General features: G+C 40.6%; 1 protein-coding gene across 1 annotated transcript in view; it reads left to right on the top strand.

Moving 5' to 3' along the window:
• NCKAP1L (NCK associated protein 1 like) overlaps window positions 1-21,465 on the top strand; it is a 397,914-nt gene that overhangs the window by 241,171 nt on the left and 135,278 nt on the right. The window contains exons 24-25 of the mRNA XM_069758709.1: window positions 11,340-11,433; window positions 18,070-18,152. Coding sequence (XP_069614810.1) covers window positions 11,340-11,433; window positions 18,070-18,152 — 177 coding nt within the window. The remainder of the gene's footprint in view (window positions 1-11,339; window positions 11,434-18,069; window positions 18,153-21,465) is intronic.

Below are 21,465 nucleotides of genomic sequence, written 5' to 3'. Positions count from 1 at the left end.
ATGCCAAAAGATGCCTATAGAGCACTTGCATCAATGCCTACCAATACCATAATGCAAATTGATCTATGCTACTGCCTCAGCAATCATAGAAATGCTTAGCGATACAACCAGCAAGAACAACAGAAGTACGTGCCCCCTTGGAGAGAAGACTGGAGACAAAAATCAATGTGGCACAAAAGGAAGTCAGCCAACTAACAGAAACAGAGAAGGTTGTAAAGATCAAGAATAAGACCAAGCTGGACAAGTACAAAGGCTTGAAACCAACTGGAGCCCTAGAGACTGCTAAAAAAAGGCTCACATAACTCGCTGCAAGACTAGGGAGATACACTAGAGAAGCTGAGGCCAAGAAGATAAACTCCCTGTTCTCCAAAGAACCATCCAAGGTGTACTCCCAACTACAGAGTCACAACGCAAAGGCAGCAACTCCACCATTAGCAGAGACTGAACAATACTGGAGGAACATATGGCAGAAGGAAAAAACACACAACACCAGTGCAATGTGGCTGCAAGATCTGAGAATGAAACACAGCAACCACTTAGAGCAAGAACCAGTCACCATTACAGAAGCAAACATCCACCACGAGTCAAAAACATGAAGAGCTGGACAGCATCTGGCCCCAGATATGATCCACATCTACTGGCTAAAAAAGTAACAGAGGTACATGATCGCATGGCAAAGCAGATGAAACAACTGCTAAAAGCAGGCCACCACCCAGCTTGGGTAACACAAGGAAGAACAGTGCTGATCATGAAGGATCCTCACAAAGGAACAGGTCCATCCAACTACCGCCCAATAACCTGCATTACAGCAACATGGAAACTCCTGTCAGGCATCATAGCCACCAAGCTACAGAAACATATGAACCAATATATGAATCCAGCTCAGAAAGGCATTGGGACCAGTAATCACCAGCTCCTAGTAGATAGAGCAGTCGCTAAAGACACAAGATCTAGACAGCCCAATCTCGGCACAGCCTGGATTGACTACAGGAAAGCCTATGACTCAATGCCACACACATGGATCTGTGAGTGCTTGGCTCGCTACAATGTCAACAGGAAATTAAGAACCTTCCTCAGAAAATCAATGGGGCTATAGAGAAAAACAGTGGAAATCAACTCAAGACAACTAGCACAAGTGACCATCATATACCAAGGTGATGCACTGTCCCCATTGCTGTTCTGCATAGGTTTGAATCCCCTCAGTCAGATAATTAGAGTCTGGCTATGGATACAAGTTCAAGAGTGGAAGCACCATCAGCCACCTCTTCTACATGAATGACATCAAGCTGTATGCGAAAAACAAACAAGACATCAATTCACTGATCCACCTGACCAGGATCTACAGCGAAGACAGCGGGATGTCCTTCGGACTGGAGAAGTGCTGCCAGTTAGTAATAAAGATAGGCAAGGTATCTGGAGTGGAATTACCAGCAGGACACATAGTAGATGTACAGACATACTACAAGTCCCTCGGCATCCCACAGGGATACAGTAACTATGATGAGGAGGCAAGAAAAGCAACATCCAAATACCATCAAAGGGTAAGACAGGTCCTGAAGAGCCTGCTTAATGGGAAGAATAATATCTGCGCCATCAATACATATGCCCTGCCTGTTATCAGATACCGTGCTGGCATAGTGCGCTGGCCAAAAGAAGAAATGGAAGCTGCAGATGTGAAAACACGAAAGCTCCTCACAATGCATGGAGGTCTTCACCCTAAGTCGAGCACCAAAAGATTGTATACCAACAGAAAGGAGGGTGGTTGAGGCTTGATAAACAATCAAGCTACCATCACAGATGAAAGAAGGAGTATCCAGGAACACAACAGAAAAATGGCACCAAAAGATGAGATGCTGAGAGAAAGCCTAAGTTAGCAACAGCAACAGATCTGGAAGGAAGAACAGGAACATGAAGCACCGTGGCAAGACAAGCTGCTGCATGGGATGTACCATTAACAGATAATGGATGTGGCAGACACTGAGAAATCCTACCAATGGCTGGAGAAAGCTGGACACCGAAACAGCACAGAGGCACTAATCATAGCAGCACAAGAGCAAGTACTAAGTACCAGATCCGTAGGAGCAGGGATCTACCACACAAGACAAGACCCAAGGTGCAGACTATGCAAAGAAACCTCAGATACAGTCCAACACATAGTGGCAGGATACAAAATGCAAGCAGGAACAGTGTATACCGAATCCCACAACCAAGTAGCGGGAATTGTATACAGGAACATCTGCACAGCACATAGGCTAAGTCCACCTAAGTCCAGGTGGGAGACCCCAGAGAAAGAGATGGAGAAAGGAAGGGCTAAAATTCTGTGGGACTTCAAGATCCAGACGGATAATCAGGTGTTGGCTAACCAACCAGACATTGTGATAGTAGACAAGGATCAGAAGACAGCAATTATAATAGATGTGGCAGTGCCAAGTAACAGCAACATCAGAAAAAAGGAATATGAGAAGCTGGAGAAATACCATGGCCTCAAAGGAGAACTGGAGAAGATGGGTAAGGTGAAGGCAACAGTGATTCCAGTGGTGATAGGAGCACTTGGAGCAGTGACCCCTGAGTTGGAAAAATGGCTATAACAGATCCCAGGCGCAAAATCTGAACTCTCTGTCCAGGAAAGCACAATGCTGGGATCAATTAACATGCTGCGCAGAATCCTCAAACTCCCAGGCCTCTGGTAGAGGACCCGAGAATGAGAAATCACAAAAAATAAAGACCACTTCCATTGGGGGTGAGAAGGAAGTTTTTTTTATATATAAAATTCTAGAGAGTTCACAAACTTTCAAGCACCACTCTAGATTGTCAAGCCCATTGTAGATCCTACCTACATATAGACTTTATGGCTTGCATGACAGATTTCCAGTAGTTTCATTGCATCACATGACCAGATACCGAGGTACATATCTTCCTTCATTAGGTTACATTTAGGACCATCAGTCAAGTGCTCAGTCTGTAATTATACTTCTTTTCTCCTGCCTCCTGCTTGCTGGCACACATTTAGTAGTTGAGTAAGAAGTAGGGGAGGTGTTGATAATGACCAAAGTGTAAGATTGCATAGGGTTTATTTGTAGTCTGTAACTATGTAGACACATATGTCTACATGGGGTGATGTGTAGACAATAAGAGATTTAATTAAGGCAAGAAAGAACTGCTGAAAGGTGATTTTTTTTTTCCTTTATGACCACTTTGCTAGTACTTTTTAAAATAATTTCAAAAAGAAATGTGGATTTTATTGACCTTATTTCTCATACTGCTGGGTGCATCAATTCCTAGTAGTGATGATTGCACCTTACCATGTGTTTCTGTGATGTGCAGATCTCTTATTTATATATTGTTTTCTACAAAATGCCTTTTCTTAACAGGCAGTAAGCAGTCACCTGATAATCTACAGAGTGAAGTTTCAGCTTCATAATACAGAGTTGAACACAACTGGATGTTTAGAATGTGTAGGTTTGGATAAATATGCAGAAGTAATTGCAGCTTCATGAAAGACTTCCCACTCAGTTTTAATCAGTGTGAAGCTTCAATTCAACCACATAAAAGTACAAACACATTGGTGAATTGAGCTTGTTACACACTTTGCTGAACATAAAATTTCAGCTCTGCAGGTAAATGTTCCTCCAGTTTGTTTAGAAGTCTTACTTAAAGAACAGCATCGGCTTGTAAAGCCTAGCCAGTAGCTATTCAAAGCATTAAAGACAATTTTGTTAGGTTACCAGGTATTAGTATGCATATTGATTTAACAAAGCAACCCTTTTTAGGTACAAGATTTTGTGTAAAGGTTAGAACATTTTGCTGAAAAAACCCTGTGACAATAAAAATGTCAGTGCTAGAAGGTGGAGGACATATTTCTGGGATCACCGACTGCCAGGATCCCCATGTACAAAACTACCGTATTTTTTGGACTTTAATACGTACCGGACCATAAGATGCACCTAGGTTTTACAGGAGGAAATAAGGAAAAAAAATTGAAGTAACAAATGTGGTCAATTCTTTACTTAATATCCCCTATCCTGGTATATTTGGTGTCCTCATCCCCATCCTGATACACATGGCCCACTTATTCCTATCCTCGTATGCATGGCAAGCTCATCCCTAGCCTGGTATGCATGGCCCCCTCATCCCTATCATGGTATACATGGCCCCCTTATGCCTATCCTGGTATGCATAGCTCCTCATCCCTATTGTGGTATGCATGGCTCCTCATCCCTATCCTGGTATGCATGGCCACCTCATCCCTAGCCTGGTATGCATACCCCCCTTATCCCTATCCTGGAATGCATGGCTCCCTCATTCCTAGCCCTGTATGTATACCACCTTACCTCTAGCCTTTTGGGCATGGCCCCCTTATCCCTATCCTGGTAGGAATGGTCCCCCTCATCTCCATCCTGGTATACATGCCTCATCATCCCTATCCTGGTATGCATGGCCCCATCTCGTCTTAGTATGCATGGCTCCATCCCTATCCTAGTATGCAGGGCTTCATCCTTAACCTAGTATGATTGACCCCTATTTCGTTCCTGGTATGCATGTCCCCATCCTTATCCTGGTATGATTTTCTCTCACCCCCATCCTGGTATGCATGGCCCCATCAGAAAACATAAAAAAAAAATTACACTTACCTTCCTGGCGCTCCCTCACAGCGTCTTGCTCCATTGTCAGCAGCTGCTTTATGTTTGTAAGCAGTGCATCGCAGGGACGTCATGCACTGCTTGCAAGCTGAAGGGCAGCTTCTGGAATACTCACTGCTCTGCACACCGGGACTCTGTGCGCAGAGAGCAATGAGTATTCATTGCTTTTTGGTAGCACACACAGTGTCAGCTGGAGCCTTCCTGCAGCTGCCATGGGTCACGTGAGCCACTGCTTAAGAGAAATGAATATTCACTTCGCTCCACTGCCATGGGCATGGAGCGAGGTGAATATTCATTTCTCTTTAGCAGTGGGGACACCTGACTGCCGGCAGCTGCAGGAAGGCTCCGGCTGACACTGTGTGTGCTACTGAAGAGCAATGAATACTCATTGTTCTCTGTGCACAAAGTCCTGGTGTGCAGAGCAGTGAGTATTCTGGCAGCTGCCCTTCGGCTTGCAAGCAGTGCATGACGTCCCTGCCATGCACTGCTTACAAGCATAAAGCAGCTGCTGGCAACGAAGCAGGATGATGCAAAGGAGGGCCGGGAAGGTAAGTTTAATGTTTTTTTTAATGTTTTCTGATGGGGCCATGCATACCAGGATGGGGGTGGGGGCCAATCATACAAGGATACGGATGGGGCCATGCATACCAGGACCGGGATGAGGGCTAATCATACCAGGATGCTAAAGAGAAATTAATATTCATTGCCCTCCACGCCCATGGGCATGGAATGCAGTGAACATTCATTTCTCTTTGCCAACGGGCACAGGAGTTAGACTCAGTAGCCGGCTACTGTCTCTGTGACCCGCTGCTCCGCCGATGCCGCTCCCCCACCTCCCCACCACAGCCAGAGCCAGTACATCTGGACTATAAGACACACCACCCATTTCCTCCACATTTATGGAGGAAAAAAAGTGTGTCTTATAGTCCAAAAATATGGTAATGACATGTGAAAAAAAATTAACATTTAACTTTTTTCACAAAACTTAACTTTAGGCCCATTTTTTTTTTATTTTCACAAGGGTAGCAGGAGAAAATGGACCCCAAAATTAAATTTGTTGTGCAATTTCTCCTGAGCACACTGATACCCCATATGTGGGGGAAAGCCACTGTTTAGGAACATGGCAGGGCTCAGAATGGAAGTAGTGCCATTTGACTTTCTAAATGTAAAATTTGCGTAAATAATAAGCGGACGCCATGCCGCATTTGGAGAGCTCCTAATGTACCTAAACAGTCAAAACTTCCCACACCTGACACCATCTTGGAAACTTGACCCCCTCAGGGAACTTATCTAGATGTGTTGTGAAAACCTTGAACCCCTAGGTGATTCACAGAAGTTTATAAAGTTGAGCCATGCAAATAAAGAAATCACATTTTTTCCAACAAAAATGTTTTTTTAGCTCCAGATTTAGCATTTTCACAAGAGTAACAGGAGAAATTGCACCATACAATTTGTTGTGCAATTTTTCCTGAGTACACCAATACCCAATATGTGGAGTAAAATTACTGTTTGTGTGCACAGCAAGGCTTAGAAGGAGTGCCATTTGACTTTTTGAATAAAAAAATTGCTGGAATAATTAACGGACGCCATGTCGTGTGTGCAGAGCCCATGATGTGCCTAAACAGTGGAAATCCCCCACAAATTACACCTTTTCGGAAGCTAGACCCCTCAGGGAACTTATCTAGATGTGTGGTGAACAACTTGATTCCTTTGATTATAACACAGAGCCATGAAAATAAAAAAATCACATTTTTCCAACAAAAATGTTCTTTTAGCCCCAATTTTTTATTTTCACAAGCGTAACAGGAAAAAATGGACCTACAAATTTGTTGTACAAATGGTCCTGAGTATGCAGATCCCGGATATTGGGAGAAAACTAATGTTTAAGTGCACAACAGGGCTCAGTATGGAAGGAGTGATGTTTTGGAATGCTGTCTTTGATGGAATAGACTGCGGTGTCATTTCACGTTTGGAGAGCCCCTGATGAGCCTAAACAGTGAAAACTCTACAGAAAAGATCCCATTATGGAAATTGTACCCCTCAAGGAATTTATGTAGATGTGTGGGGAGCACGTTGAACACACAGGTTCTTCACAGAATTTTACAATGTTGATCTGTGAAAATGGAAAAAATATATTTTTCCCACAAAAATGTTGTTTTAGCCTGAAATGTCTTCATTTTCACAAATATAAGAGAAAATGGACCCTAAAATATGTTTTGCAATGTCTCTTGAGTATGCCGACACCCCACTTGTGATCAAAGACGACTTTCCTAGAATAGTTTGCCCTAAGTGCTAGAGTAGCAGAATCCCCTCTCAAGTGACCACATTTTGCAAATTATACCCCCTTTGGGAATTTATCTACAGGTGTAGTGACAATTTTGTCTCCATTCATTTTTTTCCAGAAACAAGCAGCAGTGGATGTTGACGAGTGAAAATTGCAAACTGCCATCGTAGTGACCATTGCATTGTAGTGCCCATACATTATGCCCAGCTCATGCACCTGTAAATTAGCCGGTCTTTCTTGGCTACAAAAATGCCAAACATGTGGATGCTAACTGCTGTTTAGGCACACTGTGATGCTCAGAAGGGAGGGAGGCGTTTGGATTTTAGAGCACAGAATTTGTTTTGTGGTGGTGAGGAGCCATTTCTCTTTTCCAAAGTCTTTGTACTACAATGGAAGCTCCCTATATTTAACTAAACAGATGACGGACCTGAGAGCGGACTTGCTTTTTTTGTGGACTGAATTGAAGCCTTTATTGGGAACATTCTGGATCACATTTATCTGACACTCTACGCTGACCACTTATATTGGGGTTTCCATCTAAATCTCCGAGTGATGTGATTCAAATGAAACCACCAAGGTAGCCGCTCATTATAGTGAGGCAACAGAGTTACTCTGGACTTCGTCTGGCTTATGTTCAGTCTTGTCCTGTTTTTTAGAAGTGCACAAAACTGTGGCGAACCGCACTTTTATGCATGCTTAAAAAGACGCACACCACCAGATCTTAGGCCAGACAGCATCTACAGCGCCTCCTTCTGCCACATAATAGAGAATCTTCCCTGGGGTTTCTGTCTGAATTATGTATTTCAGAGATTTACATGAAAATCATGGTGTAAGCGCTCAGCGTAGAATGCAGGTTAAATATGAGTAAAGCCTTACTGTGATCTTTGGGAGGGAGAATGAACAAACTAGCAACAGGTGAAGAATTGGTTTTATTTTTTACGCTCTTTCTCCTGCTGTATAAGTGATTAGATAATTGTATTCTTTGGGTCGGTGCGATTTTAGCAATATCAGATTAATATTATTTTTTCCTGTTTGGCTGCTGTCACACACTAAAAAATGCTTGTTTTGGGCAAAAACTAGGCATTGCCATATATTGAGAGCTATAACTTTTCCATATTTCAGCTAACATTTTTTGAGAGGCAGAATGAACAAAAACCAGCAATTCAGGAATTGTTAAGGCCATGTTCACACTATGCGGTTTTTACTGCGGGTCCGCAGCTGTTTTCCATGCAGGGTACAGTACAATGTTACCCTATGGAAAACAGAAACCGCAGTGCACATGATGCGGAAAAACCCGAAAAAAAACGCGCAGAATTGCTGCGGAAAAAAAGAAGGACCATGTCACTTCTTTGTGCAGAATCGCAGCGATTCTGCACCCATAGAAATGCATTGATCCGCTTACTTCCCGCATGGGGCTGTGCCCACCATGCGGGAAGTAATGCGGATAATGTGCGGGTTATACCCGGGGTGGAGGAGAGGAGACTCTCCTCCAGGCCCCGGGAACCATATTTGTATTAAAAAAAAAAGAATTGAAATAAAAAATCATGTATACTCCCCTCTGAAGTCTCAGCGCTGCACGCGGCCGTCCGGTCTCAGATTTGCTATGCGACCAGGACCTTCGGTGACGTCGCGGTCACATGACCGTGACGTCACCGAAGGTCCTGGTCGCACAGCATCTTTGGAACCGGACCGCCTCCTGCAGCGCCCAGGAGATCAGGACGTCAGAGGGTGAGTATACCATCATGATTTTATTATTTTTAACATTACTATTGATGCTGCATATTGCTGCATATGCAGCATCAATAGTAGGGGTAAATCCCGCAGCGGAACCCGCAGGACAAACCGTGATAAATCTGCAGGGATAACCGCAGCGGGTTTGCCCTGCAGATTTATCAAATCCACTGCAGGAGAACCCGCGGGACAAAAAGGAACATGTGAATGTGGCCTAAATGAATTTTTTTAAGCAGTTCCGCATGTAGTAAAATTGATCAGGCAGCTTTATTCTTCTGGGCAGTACGATTACAGCGATACCACATTTATGCAATTTTTTTATGTTTTGGACCATTTACACAATAAAAACTATTTTATAGAAATAATTATTTTTGCATAAATTTATTCTGAGAGCTATAACTTTTTTTATTCTTCCGCTGATGGAACTTTATGATGGCTTGTTTTTTGCGAGACAAGATGTTTTCCAGATACCATATTTATTTATTTGCTAACAGTACACCAAAGGTGAAGTTTGTCTCATTACAATCACATTTGCAGTTGCAGTTGTCCTCTCATAGTGCTTCAGCTGCAATCTCACATGCAGTCAATATGAGGTGGAGGGGCAGTACAACAGAGCTGACAGCACTGTGAAAGGACAACTGCAAATGTGTTTATAATGAGACAAGGTTCTACTCTGCTGCATTGTGTTGGTTATAATCGGCCACAGCTGTGGAGTAGAGCTGACAGCACTATAAGAGGGCAAGTCCTACTGCAAATGTTTGTAATGAGACAAAGTTTAATTCTGCTGTACTGTTAACTCTGCTGCACTGTGTTGGTTGTAATCACACACAGATCTGGAGGGAGATCAGGAGAACAGACTGTCAGTCGTTATATGTGTCACATTGGTAACACCTCCTTTCATTTCAAATAAGCTATGCATGCAGATTTTCATGCAGATCATAAACCAACTCATAGCTTGGAACAGCTCAATTACATATTAAGAAAAACGTGCATTTTTCTGAAATAAGACATCGGATCACACATATCAAGGTATCATTTTATTCCTATGACTTACATATCCATATAGATGGCTTAGGAATGTTAATCCAACTGACAGATTGCCTTCAACAAAAAAATAAATCCAAAGGTTTTATAGGAGTTATCTGGGACTATCTGTAGGATAATTGCCAGTTGTTGCCCCCCCTTCACGATCAGCTGATATTGGCTCCTACAAGTAAATGGAAAATAAACTGCATCGGCCACTACACAATGTACAGAGCTATGCTTTTTTGGTTTCTTACATTGCTTACAACCATACAATATGTGATTTCTCAATTATGTAGTAGTTGGCTTCTCAAAAAAAAAAATCTGTGCATCTAATGAGTGTAAGAACCTGCATAACAACGGTAAATTCTGAGATCTGATGGCTCCTGGCTTTGACGTAATAATGAACCATAACCATAAAAAGGCCTATGAGGTCTAGCAGTGTAAATGCTGGAAATAAAAAGGTTCAAATTAGTCTAGTCCAACCGTGTACAGATACATTCAAAATATAAAGGCAAAACTGGTCCAAGGAAAAAATTAAACAGTACAAAGAAATCCATTGATCCTTAATGTCCAAAACAAGTAGGCTTATTTCAAATGTACATACTAATGAAAATGTGTGAAGTATAATTTTTGTTGTTTTACCTCATATTTATCATTCTGCAAATTTTCATTTTTCTATATATTTGTAGTAAACCTACCGTATTTATTTTCCAAATTAAGGAAAAATACCGGTACATTAATTTGTGCTGTTCTACTTTTTCCTTTTTATTTTACCTTTATATTTTGGATCCACATATCCCAGGCTACCAATACCTAAGACTCCGGAAAAATCAGCTGTATTTTCCATATCAATCCTATATTATGAACATATGAACATGCCAGGAAAGCACCATTTTTTTCCTTTAACATCCATTAATATACTCCCTCTATGTAGCGCTATTTTCTCTATTTCTTTTGCTTTTTTTTACTGCTTCTTTCTACCTGTAAACATAGGTTTTTTTCTCACAACCCATGGACATTTACATGTTGCAGATTTATTGAGAAAGTTTCTGTGAAAGAAAATAAAATCCATATATCTGTAAATCACATTTGAATAAATGGAGCAGTCAAAGGCGTTTCGGCAACAAATGAGCAACATATCAATATATATCCCAGGTAGCTCTGCCCTCACTCATGCAGACCCGTTGAAGCGCAAGGACCGCGCGAAACGGCCGTCGTCTCCCCTGCTCGCACGAGCTCCTTTTCTTCTCCCCCGGCCATGAAGTTTTAATTGTGAAGACTCAATAAAATTTGCTACTTTGAAGATTGATGAGTGCATCCTGCTTTTTTCTTTTGCTACCTGGGACACATATGTTATTTCATGGTTTTGCACCCAATATCTTTTTTGCCATGGCTGTTGCTGACATGATATAGCTTTTTAGTACCGGCTTTCCTGAAGATTATGGATTTAGTTGGGGCAGTGCCCTCCATATGCTATTTTTTTCTCTTTTATTCGTTCGTGATATCAATATATATTTAACAAATCCATTTCTACCTGGCAAATGAAGACACTCTTGTTGTGTTGTCTTGCCCTTAGAATTGTATGCAGCCTTACTTCTCTGATTGGTAAGAAATGTATGAAGAAAGTCTCCAGAGTAAATCTCTTATTTCACTTCCAGAAACTTGTTTTCGAGAACATGGACACACTGGTACAAATCCGATCCAACTTCAGTAATGCCGACTTGATGCCATCTCTCCAAGCCAAGCTGAGCTGTAAGTCACTATTGTACTTGGATGTTCTTGGTGAAAAGGGACTTATCACAACAGATGTCCCTATATATTGCAGCTTTTCCTGGCATAACCATTTTTTTTATCTGTAAAACCTTGTAATCTGTTGACACTTAACAGAGATGTGCTGCAGTAGATGTTGTTTTAGTTTAGTGATGCAATGATGAAAGTTCATATTTTAGCCCAGGGAAGAGCAGACCATGATAGATTCTCAGTAATCAATAGGTAATTATCACATATTTCTCCTGCAGAATGCACAACAAACAAGCTCCCATCGGCTTAGTTGTTTTAGTTACAGCTAGTGCACAATCAATTCCTCAGTCGGTATTATTTGACTGTCCAATTTCTAGACTGTTAAAGGGGTAATCGACCCATTCATAGTACAGGGAGTTAAAAGGGTTTTCCAGGCTAAACATACATTTCTCCAACCACTCTGTGTGACTGCAGATTGAAGAATCTTGACAATGTGCAATATGCGCACTGTCAGAATCCCCTCTATTACCAGCTCCAACCTTCTGGACATGTCTGCCAGCAGATAGTTTGCATAGTGTAAGTCACTTGCCGACTAGCAACTTTTCCTGCGTCATATTCTATTGAAAGACGTAGATGAGAAGCTAGTCAGCACAGGACCGCATACTTGTGGCCACAATTTCTCTCCATTGCAGAGATATTAAATTGTTAAATTTATGTAATAATATATACATATATGTATTCTATGAATACAATGAGGAAAATAAAATATAAGAAATTGTCCACAGCAGGTGCAGCTATCTATGAAGGTTCATGGAATAGTGTTCAAGCCCGAATGCAAAGTTGATTCATAGTGATCCAGCACATCTTAATGATTAAGACCCACACAAGGGTCGAAACGCGTAAAGTTTTATTATCATGTGGAACTAGCTATCCCATTCTGTCTTGATCTCCAAAAAGGTTTTTAAGAGGATTTGAATAAAGTAAAAGTTTTTTTTATTATCAAGATGTGCTGGATCATTATGGATTAAGAGAGGAAAATAAGTATTTGGTACTCTGCCAATTTTGCAAGTTTTCCCACCTACAAAGAATGGAGAGGTCTAAAAAATTTTTTACGTAGGTACACTTCAACTGTGAGACACAGAATCTAAAAATAAAAAAAAACAGAAAATCACATTGTACGATTTTTAAATAATTAAATTGCATTTTATTGCATAAAATAGGTATTTGATCACCTACCAACCAGCAAGAATTCTGACAATCACAGACCTGTTAGTTTTTCTTTAAAAATCCCTCCTCCTCTGCCCTCATTACCTGTATTAAGTGCACCTGTTTGAACTCTTTACCTGTATAAAAGACACCTGTCCTCACACTGAATCAATCACACTCCAACCTCTCCACCACGGCCAAGACCAAAGAGCCGTCTAAGGAAACCAAAGACAAAATTGTAGACCTGCACAAGGCTGGGATGGGCTATAGGACAATAGGCAAGCAGCTTGGTGAGAAGGGAACAATTGTTGGCGCAATAATTAGAAAATGGAAGAAACACCAGATGATTGTCAATCTTAATTAACAGTAAAAAGAAAGCATTTGCACTACTAAAGCAGGATGGCACCATTGAAGCTCTAAAAAACTATAGGGAGAAAAATACTTTATCTAAAAAACTAATTAAAGCTGCCAAAAAGGAAACAGAGAAGCACATTGCTAAGGAGAGTAAAACTAATCCCAAACTGTTCTTCAACTATATCAATAGTAAAAGAATAAAAACTGAAAATGTAGGCCCCTTAAAAAATAGTGAGGAAAGAATGGTTGTAGATGACGAGGAAAAAGCTAACATATTAAACACCTTCTTCTCCACGGTATTCACGGTGGAAAATGAAATGCTAGGTGAAATCCCAAGAAACAATGAAAACCCTATATTAAGGGTCACCAATCTAACCCAAGAAGAGGTGCGAAACCGGCTAAATAAGATTAAAATAGATAAATCTCCGGGTCCGGATGGCATACACCCACGAGTACTAAGAGAACTAAGTAATGTAATAGATAAACCATTATTTCTTATTTTTAGTGACTCTATAGCGACAGGGTCTGTTCCGCAGGATTGGCGCATAGCAAATGTGGTGCCAATATTCAAAAAGGGCTCTAAAAGTGAACCTGGAAATTATAGGCCAGTAAGTCTAACCTCTATTGTTGGTAAAATATTTGAAGGGTTTCTGAGGGATGTTATTCTGGATTATCTCAATGAGAATAACTGTTTAACTCCATATCAGCATGGGTTTATGAGAAATCGCTCCTGTCAAACCAATCTAATCAGTTTTTATGAAGAGGTAAGCTATAGGCTGGACCACGGTGAGTCATTGGACGTGGTATATCTCGATTTTTCCAAAGCGTTTGATACCGTGCCGCACAAGAGGTTGGTACACAAAATGAGAATGCTTGGTCTGGGGGAAAATGTGTGTAAATGGGTTAGTAACTGGCTTAGTGATAGAAAGCAGAGGGTGGTTATAAATGGTATAGTCTCTAACTGGGTCGCTGTGACCAGTGGGGTACCGCAGGGGTCAGTATTGGGACCTGTTCTCTTCAACATATTCATTAATGATCTGGTAGAAGGTTTACACAGTAAAATATCGATATTTGCAGATGATACAAAACTATGTAAAGCAGTTAATACAAGAGAAGATAGTATTCTGCTACAGATGGATCTGGATAAGTTGGAAACTTGGGCTGAAAGGTGGCAGATGAGGTTTAACAATGATAAATGTAAGGTTATACACATGGGAAGAGGGAATCAATATCACCATTACACACTGAACGGGAAACCACTGGGTAAATCTGACAGGGAGAAGGACTTGGGGATCCTAGTTAATGATAAACTTACCTGGAGCAGCCAGTGCCAGGCAGCAGCTGCCAAGGCAAACAGGATCATGGGGTGCATTAAAAGAGGTCTGGATACACATGATGAGAGCATTATACTGCCTCTGTACAAATCCCTAGTTAGACCGCACATGGAGTACTGTGTCCAGTTTTGGGCACCGGTGCTCAGGAAGGATATAATGGAACTAGAGAGAGTACAAAGGAGGGCAACAAAATTAATAAAGGGGATGGGAGAACTACAATACCCAGATAGATTAGCGAAATTAGGATTATTTAGTCTAGAAAAAAGACGACTGAGGGGCGATCTAATAACCATGTATAAGTATATAAGGGGACAATACAAATATCTCGCTGAGGATCTGTTTATACCAAGGAAGGTGACGGGCACAAGGGGGCATTCTTTGCGTCTGGAGGAGAGAAGGTTTTTCCACCAACATAGAAGAGGATTCTTTACTGTTAGGGCAGTGAGAATCTGGAATTGCTTGCCTGAGGAGGTGGTGATGGCGAACTCAGTCGAGGGGTTCAAGAGAGGCCTGGATGTCTTCCTGGAGCAGAACAATATTGTATCATACAATTATTAGGTTCTGTAGAAGGACGTAGATCTGGGTATTTATTATGATGGAATATAGGCTGAACTGGATGGACAAATGTCTTTTTTCTGCCTTACTAACTATGTTACTATGTTACTATGTTCCTCTGTCTGGGGCTCCATGCAGTATAACTCCTCGTGGGGTAACGATGATTCTGAGAAAGGTCAGGAATCAGCCCAAAACTACACAGGAGGACCTGGTCAATGACCTGAAGAGAGTTGAGACCTCTGTCTTAAACATTACCGTTAGTAACACACTACGCCGTCATGGATTAAACTCCTGCAGGGCATGCAAGGTCCTCCTGCTGGAGAAGATCTGTATGGAGGAATGGGCAAAAATCTCCGCTGCAGTGTGTGCAAACTTGGTCAAGAACTATAGGAAACGTCTGACCTTTGTAATTGCAAACACAGGTTTCTGTACCAAATAATAAGTTCTGTTTTTCCATTGTATCAAATACCGTACTTATTTCATGCAATAAAATGCAAACTAATTATTTAAACATCATACAATGTGGGTTGAAGTGTACCTACGATACAAATTATATTTAATGAGTTTTCGTATATACTTTGTCAATAATAATTTAAATTATGATGCAATGCTTAGAACTGTACTTAAGTAACCATAGAAACATGTCACTAAAAGATCTAAAAACATTGAAGCCGCAAACTTTGTGAAAACCAACATTTATGTCAGCCTCAGCCTGTCAGATGGTTGCACATGTTTAAAATGCTATTTACGTGGAGATAATCACTATGGCTACAGGTATACATTATTTTTATAATGTGTGGTACCCTTTAAAGGGATATTCTCTTCTTGTACAGGATATGACATAAATATATAGCAAATATGAGTCCCACCTCTAGGATTCATATCTTTATTGAGAATTGGCCCCAAGTAAAATAAAAACGTATTACGGCTAAGAATGTGGGAGTCACTAGCAGCAGAATCATCACTACTACCACTGACACCGCCATCTGGGCGGTAGTACTATCAAACACAGGTCACAATTGGCCTTCTTTGTCTCCGGCAACATATTAGTGTGGAGAGCGTTATAGAATACATGGAATATTGCTTGTTCAATCACAGCAAGATGATGTTAACTCTGATAGCGACACTATCAGTTTAGGAAACCATCTGTACAGAACGTTCTGTCTGATCATAGATGAATGAAAGGGATCATTTTTGAATGATTAAATTGGTCGTTCCTTATTACTGGATTACTATCCGTTTCTATGGTGAGGTCACTTTGATATTACCAAGGCAGTTTTGATTTTAAAGGACTTGCAAGGGGTTGTTGTTACATTCACTTTTTTTTAGGTCAATTGGAGACTTTGCAGTATTACAATCCTCAACAAATTGATTTACTATATATCTGTTTTATTTTTTGATCATAAAACCTGGAGAATACAAATTTCAAAAGATTATATCATCTCTATTATAAATGTTTTTTGCACTATTTTCACAGAAAAAAATTATTTTTCAAATGACCATACATGTGTTATTTAAGCGTAACTCATAATTTTTATGAAACCTATATCAAAGTGAACAAGAGACTAAAGCATCAAAGCGGATTTAAAAGCAACATTTATTTTAAATAAGATATAAAACCGAAAAACTGAGGCGAAACGTACGTTGGAGTCGGAGTCCCTGTGATCTACAGATCACCTCTACACTGGTACTAGTATTTCTCTAAAGACTTTAATGCACATGGTCTTAAAGGACCATTCACTATATTTTGCACAAGCACTTTATTGAGTCTGGATTTTCGGCTCATTATAGCTGTATATGTGGTTTTTCTCTTTTGGAGTATATTTTGTCTGGTATCTGTTATTATATTATTTGGATCTGTTCTCTACACTTATTATTTTTTGTAATAATTTTTTGTAATATGATATTGTACAGTTCTGTTGTCAGTTTTTCAGTTTTATATCTTATTTAAAATAAATTTTGCTTTTAAATCCTCTTTGATGCTTTAGTCTCTTGTTCACTTTGATATAGGTTTTGTATTGCTTGGTGGACATTATTCACTAGGGTGAATTGTTTTTTGTGTTGAATATCATAATTTTTATAGCAAACATACAGATTCACAGAGTCTGTAATCCAGAATCAAGAAATGCTGGGGCTTCCTCCAATTTATAAGACAGATTACTGAGCAAACCTTCTTAATACAAGCAGATCAGCCCCATAGATCGAAGGCTGTGCTGCTCAATTTTGTGACATATAGTAAGAGAGAGATCACAGGACTTTATGGAAAAGTGTCACTTAACAGAAACTCAACGTCATGGTCCCACTTCTATTGTTTTCTCACAAGAAACCTACAACTTGAAAATTTATAAATGTGCATTTGAATAGTTGAAAACAAAATGGGTTCTAAATTAGTATTATCTAAGTGTGCAACCAACGACACAGGAGAAGTCCATTTTCTGTTTTTCTCTAGAATGAAAATTGATGTTTTTCAAAGCTAAAAGGAGTCTGTCAGCCCAAACTCACTTCATAATAAACTTAGCACAAACTCTGTAGTAGCAGCTATAAAAACTGTCTCTCTGGTGTCCTCATTTCTACCTCTGTTCTGAAGAAAATGAAGTTAAAACAAATGAGGCTGATTGGTTCACTCTTGCCGAAAGGAAACAACTCAGTGCACCGTTTTGAGTGCCCCACTTCCTTAACTGGCGATTGACAGCGCTGACTTGCCTGGGTTGAGCGCTGTCTGCAGGGAAGGCTCAGGCGACCCGCCACTGTCAATCACCAAAGATGGAGGTGGGGCATGCAAAACTAGTGGCGTGTGAAGAATCCTAGTTCTTATATTTGATTAATCTTCAGTTTTTTCAGAATGAAGGCAGCGATTGAAACACTAGAGGTGGGATTTTGATAAGGGCTAATCTTTTAGGTCTTTACCAAGGGTGACGTTGCTAACAAACTAATAATGCAGAACATTCTAACGACACATCACCAAAAATCCTGTGAGCTAGGCATCCGTAGTAAAGATTTTAAAAATGAGCGCTCATTCAAATGGCCCATATCTCTGGAACCAAATGGCGGATATGAAAAATTAAAATAAGAGCACTAACTGGCCATTTTTGACCTGATTATAAGTTGACTTTACAATGTGCACAACCTGCTGAACATCGCATTCTGTTATCCCATGGTGTAACCATTCTGCTTCCTATTTGCCCCCTTACCTGTTTAGCTCCAGAAAGTTTGCTGAAAAGAATGACCATTATTGGAGTGATCTTGTCCTTCCGTTCTCTGGCTTTGGAAGGCCTCAGAGAGGTGAGCATAAAACCCCCCCACAGAAAACCAAGTGTTCAGTCTGCAGAATATAGGCAAAATTAACCCCTCAATTTCCTTTGCATTCTTTTTTACTAAATGACTACTTCCTCCGCAGTCCTATGCATCTGGTCATAAGAATCAACTGTCTCTTACATTTATACACACTATTGTACCTGTACATCTGCTTTTCTCCACATTGGCATACCGTAGCAACACTGCAAGTGAATATCAGATGATAAAACGGCACATAAATATGAGCATGTGCAAAATACATGAAGTGCAGGCAGAATAATACTGTATCACTCGAACAAGGATACACGCAATATAATACCGGAACGCAGATGTAGGTAATCTAATAAAATGAAGGCAGTATATCTGCTGCAGTCATCACAGGACACATTCATGTTGTATAATACTGCGGCTCAGGTGTAGAATGAATATTAGTGAGCAGAAATTCCAGTGGTATAAATGCAGAGTAGTAATTGGGCATATAAATATTCAGAATACTAATTAAATACTATAAATTCTTAAATAAAAAATAGCAGCATTTCAGTAATATTGCTTTTAACTATAAAGTCGTGTCTTGTTTCTACACAATATTAAATTATTGCCTCTGCCTAGAAAATCCACAGACATCTGTAAGAGCGTACTGAGGCCTTATTACTGGAAAGCCATGATAGGTCCCATATTTGAGATGTGTAGTCACATCAAACTGCAAATTCATGTCATGAATCTGAAGGTTATCCTCAAATTTACTCCACTCTTGCAAATTTAGTATGAAGAATGCTATATGTGAACATCTTTTTAACCCCTGTGATGACAATACTCGGGCTGGCAGATGCTTAAAGGAGTTTTCCTGAAATAAGTTTCTTCACCGCTTGGTTAAAATAATAAAAAGAGCTGGTGTTCACCCTCCCCGGGTCTAGTGATGTCTCTCTGCTGATGCACTGATCTTTGCTTACAGGCTGCACATGTGACCGCTGCAGCTGATTACAGAGCTCAGCAGCTCTGCCAAGGTAGGCAGTAGGAGCCACTAAGCTAAGTGCAGCCGCAATCAGCACATTAGTCATGATGTTGTTGTTGCAGCAGCCTATAAACAAAGACCAATGGGCTGAAGAAACTTTTATGATACATATTACTTTCCCAAGGGATGTATTTTGCCTTGTACAAAGATTAGTACTGATTGTAATGCAGAGAGGGTTTGATGAATAGGTTCCAGGTATTCTCCAATCCTGGGGTTTGATGCAGGATTGTGGTTGTTCCTCTCGGTCAAATATCAGCTGGTGAAAGCAACACTGACATAGTACATTTTTTCAAGATTTTAGAAATGAAAGCACATCCAGAAAAGAAATATGCCTCATTATACAAAAAAAAAATCATATTTATTAATTCATAAGTTCACAAAAAATACTTAATACGAGTCTGTCTCTAAAAATTTACACATCAAAATAACCACCATCACTTTACAGGAAATGGGGAAATAATGAAAATGTTTATTTTAGTTTTTAAATCTGATCTTCTGTTTCCCCCCAAAAATAACTTTTTTGTAATATGCAATTCAATGTGCTCAGTGCACTCTTGGTGTGGCTAAGTGCCTTGCTGCTCCATTGTACCCTCTTGTTTAGATTATGGCTTCTATGTTATGTGGTAGAGCGGCTCACTCAGCTGTACATGGAGGTTGACATGGGAACGCCGCGGCTTTAGAAATGTACATGGTTTATTCAGGGGCGGCATAAACCAAAATGTAGCACAAAGTAAACACAGCCCTCTGGGCAAAAACAGCAAAAAAAAAACAAAACGGTAGCACTAAGCACAGTCATTTTATTAGCGGGGTTCAGCCCTCTCAGGGTTAGCAAGACCCACAGTTCAGGCATAAACAAAACACTTCTCTAGAGTGTTCCTCTCCAGACACTGAACACTGCTGCCTTTGAAGGCCAGCTAGTTAAGCCCCAGACCACACCCTGGGGTGGAAATAAGGTGGACAACCTCCCATCTATGGATGTCCACATAAAAGCCAGCTTATTATGAAAATTAGTTTAACCCCTCACAACACTTAGTGTGCTGGAGGAAAAACACTGGGTTTTATATCACTGACGCCATTAGGCATAGTGTAACATATCTCCTCTCCAGCACTTTACCAGTAACTTTGTCACAGTTAATTGACAGTGTTGACTTGCCTTAAACCAGCACTGTCTGAATATCTGAATATACACCTCCATGCAGAAGTGAGAAGACACATCACGTTCCTTATTTCTGATATTGGTCGCCTCCTCCGCTATCACTTCAGTGCAGGAGAGAGCACAGAAATCACTCTATCCTTGTAGCTGACATCACTACACAGCCTGTGACAGCAGTGAGAAGGTAATGTGTATGCTCACTAGAACACTAAATTGACAGTAGAGGAGTCAAACAATGTCATCAGTGAGGTGGAAGTGATGTCTCTTCTGCATAGAGACAGTGCACACATAATACAGGTTTAACTTCAGACAGCTCTGGCTCTGAACAAGTCAGCACTATAAGTCAACATAGGAGTGGAATCTAAAAATGTGAGTGGAACCGCTCACCAAGGCATTTAGTCACACTAAGAGAGCACTGAGCACCTTCATTTGCATAGTACAATAAAGTTGTTTTCTGGGGCAGCAGATGAACAAATTTCCAAATTAATAGAACATAGGCCTATACATGTGAAAATCAAACCCAGGAGTAAAACGTGTTGTGAATTCTGTGGCAGAGTTCACTCCTGTGGTCACAAGTGGTACTTCGGCTGATTCTCTCTGGGAGCTTCCGTTTGTGGAGGAAAGTGGTACTGCAGCTTCTGAGTTTCCTCCCTCAGGTGATCTGGTGAGCTCGTTAGCTGCTTCTCTACTTAACTCCACCTAATGCTTTGATCCATGCTTCCTGTCAATGTTCCAGTGTTGGACTTGTGTATCTCTGGATCATTCCTGTGGCCTGCTGCTCTGCATAGCTAAGTGCTTCTTTGCTATTTGTTGCTATTTTTTCTGTCCAGCTTGTCTATTTGTTTTGCTGGAAGCTCTGGGACGCAAGGGGTGTACCTCCGTGCCGTTAGTTCGGTACGGAGGGTCTTTTTGCCCCCTTTGCGTGGTTTTCTTTAGGGTTTTGTGTAGACCGCAAAGTTATCTTTCCTATCCTCGTTCTGTCTAGAATATCGGGCCTCACTTTGCTGAATCTATTTCATCCCTACGTTTGTCTTTTCATCTTACTCACAGTCATTATATGTGGGGGGCTGCCTTTTCCTTTGGGGTATTTCTCTGAGGCAAGGTAGGCTTATTTTTCTATCTTCAGGCTAGTTAGT

The sequence above is a fragment of the Ranitomeya imitator genome, chromosome 3 (genome assembly GCF_032444005.1).
Source record: "Ranitomeya imitator isolate aRanImi1 chromosome 3, aRanImi1.pri, whole genome shotgun sequence".
NCBI classification, from domain to species: domain Eukaryota; kingdom Metazoa; phylum Chordata; class Amphibia; order Anura; family Dendrobatidae; genus Ranitomeya; species Ranitomeya imitator.
The sequence above is the reverse complement of the archived record's forward strand: the minus strand, read 5'-3'. Positions and strand labels throughout refer to the sequence as shown.